The 12111-nt window shown below is 42.0% G+C and overlaps 1 protein-coding gene across 1 annotated transcript; it reads right to left on the minus strand.

The window, feature by feature from the left end:
- Positions 1 to 1121: 1121 nt before the first annotated feature.
- On the minus strand, positions 1122 to 4284 carry LOC142960546 (actin-binding protein WASF3-like). Its single transcript, XM_076102423.1, has 8 exons — positions 4152 to 4284; positions 3077 to 3211; positions 2836 to 2989; positions 2636 to 2753; positions 2354 to 2538; positions 1745 to 1966; positions 1368 to 1657; positions 1122 to 1279 (listed from the first exon to the last, which is right to left on the minus strand). The coding sequence occupies exons 1-8, from the start codon at positions 4282 to 4284 to the stop codon at positions 1122 to 1124; spliced, it is 1395 nt and encodes a 464-aa protein (XP_075958538.1).
- Positions 4285 to 12111: the final 7827 nt, after the last annotated feature.

Below are 12111 nucleotides of genomic sequence, written 5' to 3' on the forward strand. Positions count from 1 at the left end.
GCTTCAAGATAACACTGTCAGATGCTGATTGGCATCTAAAAAAGTCTGCCATGTGCACACACCCACAATGTTAATTTTCAATTTAATTCAACTTTATTTCAGACACATATGTCCATATTAGAAAAATAATAAATCTTTTGCATATCTTCTAATGAATACAAACAACACCATGATTTGTTATACTATCTAGGTTATACTATAAATATAGCTACTATAGAGGAAGAAGACAATAGTAAAGGAGGAGACAATCACAACATGACTTTCTAGCTAATACTGAATTTTTTAAATGATATGTCAACATTTTCGAAGACACATCACAATAAATAACAATTTAATGGCAGAACAAAACTGTATTCGGACTGATCATGATACATCCCGTGGGTAGTGGAATGGTGACAGATTGAGGTAGCAATTACAAAATGTTGTATGGAATTACTCGTCAAACATTCACATAATATAGGGAGGGTTACATTTAGTCAAAAATATTATCACAGATGTGTAATTTCATAAAATTATGAAAATACATACTGAAATCCTTCAACGTTTTACTTCATATATTGCTGCATTCATTTATAAATAATAGGCCTTTTTCCATAATACACATTTTGACTTGTCATATTAGGGAAAGTACAACTTATAACTTCAACGATGGCACTGTTCTTGTCAAGTGTCTCAGTAAGCCATGACGGTGTGACAATGACTCGGCGTGCACATTACCAGGATCTTGAAACTGAAGCAGCTTAATGGAATGCAGCCAATCATTTTATTATTTATACCTGTGCCTTTCCTACTGCAACGTCAGAATGTCTTCAGTGAAAAAGGCCTCGTACTGGGACATCAGTGTTAGGGTCTACTGCACATTTCATCAGTGAGTACGGTGTGTTCAAGGTGTCAGTTTACCAGGTGAGGACATTTCATCAGAACGCCAAAGTCATAACTTCTGAATGTGAATCAGTACATTAATAATGCAAGATAAAGTAACTGTGCTCTGGCAGCAGTGGGATGGCATGTAGAGTCCACTAGGTGGAGCCAAAGAGAGTAATTCACAGTTTTGCTTTAGTTGCATTGAAGATCCAGTGAAGCAAAACTTCAGCTAGATGCCACATGTGCTTGGTGCTTGGTCAGTCCGACCACTCGTTTTCGTCCAGCTCAGAGTCCTCATCAGAGTCGCTGTACTCCACCGCAATGCGCCGAGACAGGATGGTGGCCACGTCGTTCCCCACCGGCTCTCGCTTGTTCTGCTGTTCCTGCTGCTCTTGCACTTTCTTCAGCTGGATGCCTAATAAGGGCACACAAGATAACACATTGTTGGCCTGTCCCACACAGAACATATATAGTACAGAAGCAATGCCAATACCCCGACTCACCCATGCGGATGGCGGACAGCAGGTCACTTCTCCCATCCCTCACGGGTTTAGTCTGAGCTCTGCCACCTTCGCTGCGTCCTGCTAGGTGTGAGGATGCAGCCTGGGGAGGGAGGGGTGGAGGAGGGGGGAACATGTGCGACCCTGGAGGAGGCACAGGTGGGAGCGGGTAGCCTGGGCCTACGTGCATAACTCCATTATATGGTGTTGGTGGCTGCGCACACAGAGGAAAAACAAAGGCTGTCTGGCCTGATGGGATGGGTGGGCCCGGGGCAGGAGGCGGGGAGAGAGAGCTGGTCGACGGCGAAAGAAAGAGGATTATGCAGTGGAAAAGAGATATTATATTTCATTCCTTCTCTGCTTATGCAACAAAAACATACTTGTAATCTGCAGGTGGAAGTGTTGGACCGTTCATTTGGTCCGCAGCGAGAGGCTCTGCTGCTGTGGCATAGGTTACCCTCTTGTAGTTGACATCAATGCTGTGGTATTCATGCTCCACAGGTGGTGAGGAGTGTGCGTTCCCAGGCACGTAATCATGTGACTTAGAGTGATTACAAGCAGCGGCGGGCACTGGAGGGACGGGGTATCCCAGGAGGTCAGGCCTGGATAAACAATGAAATATCCAGATGGTGTATTTGTTGTTATCAAATAAAAATTCAAGCTTTACACGACAGAAACTATTGCTATTTGAGCCACAAGGTCCTATTCATGAAAAAAGGATTTACCCCTCCTACTAAAGTACACTGTATATTTAATCCTCCCAATCTTTGTCTTAGATTTTCGCTACAATTTCCAGTGTTCTAGATTTTGTTTTGATTATCATATTTCTGTATATAGTACATCTTTTCAAAGGTTTTTTTTAAAGATACATGTTACCTTTCTTTGATATTTAAAAGATTGACAGGACACAGAGAGTGCAGTTTGTGACATTTAAAAACATCAATTCCCTCGGTTGCATGTCTACTTTCTGTCAGAAAATAAGCACTAACCTGCCATCTGGGGAGAGCGAGCCCTCGGATGATGCCGCTCGCCGAAGACTCTGCGGATGGCGGTGATCTGGACGAAGCTCCTTGTCGAATGCCATCATGTTCCACTCTTGCCTGCGGTTTCGGGCCTTTCTCACCTTCTTCACCTCGCGCTGAAGGGTGCTGCTTTCCACACATCTCTTCTGTTCCTGGGAAAGATGGATGAAGGGACAACAAAGGAGATGAAAACCCCACTCGCCAAATAGATACATGAAAATAGAGCAGTAGGTAAAGATGAACTCTCACCCGTTGCCTCCTCCTTTCTTTCCTCTTGTCCTCCGTGTCCTGAAGCATTTTCTCCCTCCACAAGTCAAAAAAGTAAGACGGGTCTGAGTAGAATTTCATGGCATCGGTGGAATCCTCTCTGTATTCAAATACAAAAACAATGAGACAACTGAAAATGTTCATGGTTCAGATGTTGTAGTTTTTTCCAACGCATGCAGCACCTGTAGGCTGTGAGGTCGCTGAGGGGAGGAGGCCTGTCGCTGCTGTTGTACATCTCAGCCACTGAGTTAGGAGTGCTGCCTTTGGACAAAACCTGCTGGTCCTGGACAGTGGAGCTTTTGAATGCCTTCCTCAGGTTAATGTCCTGAAGAGAGACTACGAAACAGTAAGACAGGCGGTTAAACTTGAATACAGTGCATGTGAGAATGAAAATAAGTCATGAAATCAACAGACAGAACTAACCCTCCTCCACGCTGGAGTCCAGCTGGGTGACCTTGACGGCCAAGCGGTCGATGCGGTCCTGGAGTGAGTTGGCGCGCACGTAAAAGGTGTTGGCCTCGTTAAAAAGCTCCCCGAAAACATTTTCTGCATGATTACCTGCAAAAAAAAAAGGGGGGCAAAGAACCAGGAGTGAAGGTAAGGAAGCTGCCAATACATAGAAAGGTGTTTCAAACCTGTGGTAAAGAAATAAGTGCAGCATATTGCGTGAGACAGGAAAATATATATCTTATGTTTGTACATTTCTGAATGCTCTCTAGTTCTCTGGATTATACACATTCAGTGTTTGGTCCATGCAAACACAACAGCATTAATGGCACACGTCAAACAGCTCTGATCCACTTAATGTGGAAGCTATCAATAGACTGCCTATGTTTGTGTCTCCGCCCACCCACTCTCCATCTTATCTGCCAGTACTAAGCTTTACAGTAAGCTCTAAGCTCCTGTAACTTCACTAAATCCACACACACACACACACACACACACACACACACACACACACACACACACACACACACACACAATTCAGAGCATGGGCCAGATGTCCAGGAGTAAATTTGCTTCCCAAAATTGTCTTTCCCTCCACATTTTACTATCTGTTTCACCTATTTCAGTGCACAAACTGTAACCCTTAACACACAAGCAAACCAATGCTTATATAGACATTACCATACATCATTAACAATTCAAAGCACTCCGCTTCTGTACAAATTGGCTGATTTGAGTGTACAGTTGATAGATGCCAGTATACTGTCTGTTGGATAATAATGTACATCAACAAAATAATAAATTATTTGCGTGCTTTTTTGGCTTGTTGGAAGCTTAAAGTTAAAAACTGTCATACGGTATTTTATTTTCTGATAATCACCTTCCAATGATCAAGGAAATGTAAGCACTCTTAACGCAGTGAAGAACTTGTTTTATGCTCCTTTGAGTTGATTTGTTCAAAAGCAGCTTCCCTCCTGTAATGATCTCACACTAAAGAAGCATCTGAACATGCTGTGATACAAACTGAATATGAGTTTAACTGTGATCTTACTCAGACTACTGAGCTGGCGGATGATGGCGGACAGCGTGTTGTTGGTGACACATTCCAGCTCGTTGCCAATCCCATCAGGCACGCTACCGTGGCACAGGTGCCGAGGCTGAATGTTTCTCTTGAGCAAAGGCATGACCTTCTCTCACATCTCGGCCACAGCACCTGCTGGAGGACAGAGGACAGCTCATTGTATACTACAGTACGACCTGCAGGCTACAACTATGGACACATTAAACCATCTTCACAAAGCTACATCAAGTGTGTCAAACGAGGTGTCTAAATAAATTCATGTTAAACTGACCAATGCTTTAGGCATTGAATCCCGGTTAATGCATGCAACTGATACTGTGTCGTTAATGATTTTCAGTATTTCCTCTATAATTTCACAGGTGTCAAATACAAATAAACACAAATAAAATGTATAAATAGTATATTCTTTAAATACTGTTGTAATTGTCTATTTTATCTCACTGAAATTAACATGAAAGTCAGCAGACTGTTATAATTTTTTTTATCATATTCGTTTTAAAAAGTGTAATGGGCAGCATCAATATTAAACCTTTCCTGATTTTTGTTACATTTGCATTTGAATGTCACAATTTATCACCACCTATCAAAGTGGTACAGCTATTGTATGTTATTGGCCATTTAAAAACAAAGATTAAACATGCTCATCACAGCTGTTTTGATTGGGGTTTTGTGATAATAGAAGTGTGAAGACTACAGATGTGGCAGTTTTTCATTTTATGTGCAAGTCACTTTACACTCCTGTATTAAATGGACTTAAAACAAGAGATTGAGTGATTGTCAAGAATTACAGGTTGAGAAGAGCCAGCACACTAGTAACAATAAGAACATCAACTTACCATAATTACCATATTTTGTGCACCATGGCAAACAAGTCAGACAGAAACCCTGAATGTTTATTTACATATGGAGCTGCATAATTGGCAGTGATGAGTGAGCATTTTAACAACTATTAATCCTAATATGAAGTCATACATTTGGGGTGATTTTCTTGGTTTCTAGGACAGCAGTGTACGTCGACATTCAGTGGCATCAGTGTCAACAGACAGTTTCAACCCGTTGATCAATTGAAGATGAACAAGCAGTTTGGTCCCCATTTGAAATGTAGCAATGGCAGAAATAAGAAATACATTTTACAAACAAAATCTGCTTTCGCTATTAACTATGTGAGGGATCCCCCCTAAAACATGTTCGAAAAATGCTCTTTGAATAGCCTAATTATTCCCCCCAAAAGTCCAATTAAAATTATTAAAGTTATATATGCTCCTCCCCAATCACAAAAAAACGGAATTTATGAATATGCAAAATTGTTGTGAAAATGAAATTATATTGTAATTACTTCTATTGTATCTGTTTTTATCATGTCAAGTGTCTTTGAGTACCTTTTAAAGCACCATACAAATAAAATGTATTATTGTTAAGTGTTTTCATGGTGGCACACGAGCGTCAATTTCCCATAATTCCACGCGTGAGCGTTCACCGCACTTTGCTACTAACAACATGCTGGCGCGACACTCCTCTCAGCTCTCGTGGCTTTGTTCTTCTTGACAGTCTAACAGCAGGTAACTCAATCATGCACGTAAACAGAAACATGGGATATCTAATAAGTCAGCGACACTAGAAGATGCTATAAATAAACCCACTATTATTATCCTACTATATATTGTATCTCACGTTTACCTACCATAGAGTGGCCGGTGGGTCAGTAGGCTCGACGTACGTTTATTTTCACGTCAGCACGCCGGGAGGGAGCAGTAAAAGTCGGATCCATGCTGTTTTATCCAAAATAAACAAACCCTTGGCTGGCCTGCTGCAGTCGTGTGTTGGACGTTGACTTTAGTCATCTCTGCAGGGCGGAGTTCACTCTGAAAACAAATCTCTCTGGTCCAAATCACAGCTTGAGCCTTAAGGGATTTGGTTAGCAGATTTACTCCCTTCATCCAATCACAGTAATCATGCCAGCCGTCTGACATCCAGTGTTTTATTCCTGGATGTATTGGTCCAATTATTTTTATGAATATAAGTATTTTGTGGCCTTCTATGAATTTGATGTTGACATGGTTATTTCTAATAGTAATAATTAATCAAGTAAAGGCTGCAAAAGTCTCTAAATAGGGAAAATGCCCTTCACAATTTTTCCACAGCCTAACATGAAGTCTTAAAATTCCTTATTTTGTCTGACCAAACCGAAAAATGTTCAATTTATATACATCAGTATGTCAGTCGCAGCTGGGACAACACTTGATTTGCTCTTTTATCACAGATGGCATCATCTGGATTTTGGGAGGGACTAGTGTAACCCAGATATGAGGGTTTAGATCTTAGTACGCCCTGATACTATACTCATTACGTTACAGTTACAGTATTGCTTGTTTCACAGAGACATTGTTTAATGCAACTATCTGCATGTCATCTCCATTGGTGATGGGTTTTAGGCACAAGTTAATTTACATCGCACTTTTCACATAAGTTACAAAGTGCATTACAGGAAGGAGAAAGGGAGGGAAGAGGGGTGGAAGGGACAGTGGATGAAAACAAGAAGTGTACAACCCACAAAATACAAGTTAGAAAATCAAGAGAAAGTTAAAGGTGTACACAGATTTTGACTTCTCTGAGACTTTGCTGGAGGCTGTTCTGGAGAAGAGCCAGGCTAGCTGTTTCCACCGGTCCTTAAGATAAGATAAACTAACCGGCTTCAACTTTAACTTTAGCATACAGGCGTGAGAGAGGCATCCATTTGTCTAACTCTCTGCAAAAAAAGCATGCTCAATATTCAACTATGAAAAGGCAGGGATTCATGAAGACAAGCTTCAACTGGAGCGATAAAAAAAGCTTTTGATGACTTTCTGTTGTCACTTTGAGCTTGTGACTTTAATCAGGATGCAGAAAACGACTTGCATACTCTTCTCATTAAATACAGTGAAAGAAACAGAAGAGCATCCTCACGTTGGATTATAGCTCCAAAGCTTTATTTTAACGTACACACAGTACAGGTATCATACAACAAAACAGATTACAGAATGTCAGTGTCATGGTGAAAAAAACACTTCAGATATTCTCTATTTCTGACTGTTTTGTTTTGGTACATGTACTCCTGATGACGTCAGTTTGCTGTTGAGCAATAGGAGCGAAGCATTTCCCTGAGGGGTCTTCCATATTTTATACAGTGCCATAATCTCTTGGCCAGCTCAGAAGTATTAACCCCAATAGAGTGCTTACCCTCCCCATTATCACCATCATTGACCTTGCTGGTATCACACCACCAGCTTACCCACTTACTGCGCACCGGCCCAAACACTAACACCTCTATCATCCATTACGCACAGACGCCCAGACGGCCTCTCCTCTGATATTTGTCCTGCTATTATGGCTTTCTAGTCCTACTCCATACCGATCACTGCCAATGCCTTGTCAGTTATTACCCAGTGAGTGAGCCACGTACTCGCACACACTGAGCTGTGTCATGAGCATCAGTGTAAATCCTTAACACTCACGTTTTTCTTTCATGTTTAGCTTTAAGGTCAGAATTATAATCTCATTCAGCGCTGTGTGTCTGTATCAAAAGAAAGTGTTGTGGAGTTTCTTTGTTGAAATCCTGAGTTACTTTTAAAGAGATGCATTGGCAAAGTGGGAATAATCAGACGAGCACCCACAGGTGAAGAAGAGATTCAGGTTCCCTTTACTTGAGGTATACATGTCTGGCAGTCATGAAACATTTAAACGCTTCATTCAGCTTTAGTCTTTGGAGTTATAGGTCTCCATAACAGCCCTGATGCTCGTTTACCGGCAATTTATTAAAGTTCAGTTAAAGTTTAGTTTACTTGCCACAAAGAGTACTTGTATGTCTTCTGTGGCTCTGGAGGGAGCTCTCCAGAATCTGAAAAAATAACCCCGATGATGATATATAATGTAATTAAGGTTCACGGTATAAATTGCAATATGGGAAGTGTAGTTTGGAGCATTGTTTGTGCTTGATCCATACTACGGACTACAAGTCAGGACATCTGAGCCTCCTCTGTTTTGATTTTGACATTTTTGTTTATCTGTCCTTTGTGAGTCACCTAACGTTATGGAAATACTAAATGGTTGGAGCACTCCTTTAAACTTCACTGAAAAGGAAAGTTAAGTCACAAAATGACACAGGGCTGTAGTATTTACCTTATCTATTTACTGTATCTGTCATTAGGTGCCAAACTTACAGTATTTGTCATCTGTAGCTGATACTCTTCACCTTCACTTTTCATTTGGTGCCATCTTTTGGTTATTGTTGGTATAGCACAAGTGAATGAGCAGTTTATCTGTGAGTTATATATACTGTCCTTTTAGATGATTGTAAACATGACTAAGTATGTCATTAAAGACGTTTGTAAGCAGCCCAATAGGATTCATATCTCTATAAATATGTTTTCAATTTTGACAGGAGCTGCCCCATCGGTCTATGTCAGGGGTCACCAACCTTTTTTAAACTGAGAGCTACTTCAAGGGTACCGAGTAGGACGAAGGGCTACTTATTTGATACGAACTTCCTGAATAACAAAATTGCACAGATCACCTTAATAATAATAATAATAATATATGTGAAGAGACTGTTTGATCACATGTCAGTTAATTATTCCTCACAATAATTATTAATAATGATTTCCACAACAATGATGGTATAGCTACACATACATATTTAAACATGCAACTTTTATTTCTGTTAATCTGTTTCAACATTTGAAAGTCAGAGGTATCACATCTCTGATATTTTTGTATCATCACATGATCAAAGCCGGTTACTTTTGCACATAGCGCCTGCTGGTGAATGATCCAGTGGTAATGTAGACATTTTGCGAAGTCTGGGTCACCTTTGCATTGCGCAATGAAGCCTGCATGCCGGCCAGTCATCGCGGGAGCCCCGTCTGTAGTCACCGACACCAGCTTTTCCAATGGTACCTTTTTCTCAACGAAGAAACTAGTAACCAGTCTTGTCTATAGCCGAGCGGGGGATCCAACCCTCCGAGGCGCCCGCGTTCAAACCTCTAGTCTGGGCCTTTTCGGTCGGATTGCGTTGCCTCGCCTCTACCCCCGCCACCCCTGAGTTGTTGCCCCGCGGCCTGTTCCGAGGAATTACGGACCTGACGACTGGGTGCGCTCGCAGCGCGCGTCTGGCACCAACGGGATGCGCCCGCCATTCAGAACCTGAAAACCTAGTGCGGTGCAGCAGCCTCGTCCTGGCTGTCCGCCGTGCGCCTCCGGGTACCCAACTCTCTTAACTCTCTGCAAGCGTTTTTGATTAAAAAAGAACAGCAACTACAATTTTAGACGGAGCTCCATAATGACTAGTGCTATTTTTAGAACATGTCTTGCGGGCGACTCACGTGGTCCCTGCGGGCGACAGGGTGCCCGCGGGCACCGTGTTGGCTATACCTCTGGTCTATGTAATGTGTTTATTTCATTGTTTTGTTAGGCTACCTATGATATGAGGCTTTCACGAAGAGGTTTAATGAATATGTTTCTTCTTTGAATAGATCCTGCTGCTGATCAGCCGTGTGAGCGATGAAGTTACGGAGCAGCACTTGAGTCTTACTCTCCACCTCAGACAACCAGACGTCACAGGTAAGACATGAACTTTTGAAAGAACCGAATAATCCATAAACGCGTTCATAAAAACGTTTCTAAATCTTTAAAACTTTATGTGAATATAGTTCCATTTAAACACATTTTCCTGTGGTATTTGGGAATATGACTAAACAATTCCAAATCAAGGTCCTAGCATTTTTCAGAGCTTTCAACCAATTCACATGGTCTTCATAAGCGGAGGGAGTTTGCTCTTTCATGTTATCTCAATAACTGTTATTATTTCATCCTGTGCACTTAGTTTTAGAACTTCTCATCCTTGTGGCAAAAAAGCTAAGCCTCAAAGTTCATTCTTGAACTTGGCTACAATAATGATATTAATAATAACAATTCAATGTCCACTTCCTAGCTTTTTTTGGGGGGGCCTTCAACTGTATCACATGTATTGTTTGGGAGTTTGTTTATCACGAAAGTGTATTCAATTAATTGAAATAATTAACCACAACTGTGTCTGTAAAAATAGTTTTATGCATCTCATTTTCAAATTATTTTCTATTGTGATAATGAAACACAAGCGCTTCTCTCCTGCATAAACAAATCATTCAAATTCACCATAACTTGTTATTCTAAAGCGATCATCAAATAATTATCCAACTGTTTTCTTCTCATCTTGTTTACAATGGGCCTTTACAAAACACAAAACCTTCAATTTTCCCATAGCAGAGCGCGGCACATCCCACGACAGTGGGAAAAATAATCAGCCAGAGCTTAATGCCGTATCAAAAGCCTCACAGTTCCTTAGCAGCCGCCTTTAGAGGGGGTGACTCTTAGAATGCCTCAGCTTGTTTGTCTCATGGTTTAAGTGGTGCACATAGCCATGGAAAGATCATTAAATCACTGTTTTACCACTTGGCTTAATCCCCACAACAAAAGGGGAAGATACAAAAAAAAAAAGAGAAAATGGAGAGAAAAAAGTGGCGGACGAGATTAAGTAGAAACTTGATGGATCCAAACTGACGGCTCTGTTTCCCAGCGTTGCTAAGGGGAGTTAAGAATCTTGATTCCACATCTCCCCAGGCTGACGAGTGGCTGCTGATCGGACGTTCCCCGTTACCCCTGCAGTGGCCAGCCGCGCTTGTAGTGTCCGCCGCTGTGGCCATCTGCCGGATTAACCAGCAGGATATATTTTTATAGAGAGCATCCTATTCATATCCTGCCTGCAAAGGTTTACATTAAGGTTGAACTCGGGTGCACTTACAATGGCAGATGAAGTAAGCTCTATCCTTCTTACAGCACCCCTCCCCATCTTCTCACTGTTTGGGAGACTGATAGCACCGGGTTGAAAGGGGCTGCTTCACCGTGGCATGAAAGAGGATCTCATGCGATGCCACTGTCTGCTGCTGGGTTTTTTTTTTCACCCGCTGACAATAAAGTGGTGCCCAGCATGAAAAAAACATTTGTATGTGCCAAGTGCAATTGTTTCTTCTAATAGGCATCAACAGGCCAACTTCTCTGTGTTACCATACAGGTGAACTCATTCCTGGGAAAATGTTTTTTTCTTTCTCAGCCTTGTAGGCGCGATGGCGTCCCCCTTTTTCCTCGGCCTAACGGGATTAGTCGTGCCAGTGCTACCCCGGCTGTCACGGTACTGTCTACTTCCCATCTCTCTTCTGGGCCTCTAATGTGATTAACCCATTCCCTGTGGTCCAAATGGTTCTGGAGGGTGGGTAGAGGGGGGAGGGGAGGAGGGGGCACCTCCTTGGCATGTTCCTCCCCATGCCTAACTCCCCATCGTTGGCACCTTTGTCAGGCAGGAAGGACCAAGGTCGAAGGTCTGTTGGGGTGTGGAGACGAGTACAAGTGGCTAAAGGAAAGAATCCATGAACTCAGACACCTGCAGTTTAAATCAGAAAGTTATTGTTGAAACCATTTAAAAATTAGACTAATAGCTGTCTTAAAATCTTTAGTCTGGATCCACAAGGCCATTTGCACATTTAATCACTAGATCTCACTTTACCGGCCCGCCGTGTTTGACTGTGATCGCGATCTGTTCAAGCGCCTCAATCATTAATGAAAATCTGTTCAGGCTGATTTGTATTATGGCTTCTGCTTTCACAGAAATCAGCCCTGAATATTTACTGCTTGCTTAAGCGGAGACAATAATGATTGCCTACGCCCATCATCTTGTCAAATGTCAGTGTTGCGGGGCTTCGCCTGTTTAACACATGTCACGCTTATTTTCGACTCATCTGTCGCAAGTCTTCTTCAGGGCATCTGCTGCATGCAGAGGACCACATGCCCTTTGCCACCGCTCAGAGGGAGAGGCCTCCGAACCAAAGGGCTACATACAAAACCCAGAGCTGAAATCACCTCT

Source organism: Anarhichas minor, unplaced genomic scaffold (assembly GCF_050575085.1).
Source record: "Anarhichas minor isolate MPS153535 unplaced genomic scaffold, ASM5057508v1 ptg000027l, whole genome shotgun sequence".
NCBI classification, from domain to species: Eukaryota; Metazoa; Chordata; class Actinopteri; order Perciformes; family Anarhichadidae; genus Anarhichas; species Anarhichas minor.

What these genes read in the sequence shown, in the direction of transcription:
- LOC142960546 (XM_076102423.1), bottom strand. Translation starts at nt 4,284, where the DNA reads ATGCCTTTGCTCAAGAGAAACATTCAGCCTCGGCACCTGTGCCACGGT. An exon ending in TCGCTCTCCCCAGATGGCAG is followed by an intron (nt 1,967 to 2,353) that starts GTTAGTGCTTAT and finishes TTGTTTATCCAG; the next exon opens with GCCTGACCTCCTGGGATACC. An exon ending in CTTCCACCTGCAGATTACAA is followed by an intron (nt 1,658 to 1,744) that starts GTATGTTTTTGT and finishes GCCGTCGACCAG; the next exon opens with CTCTCTCTCCCCGCCTCCTG.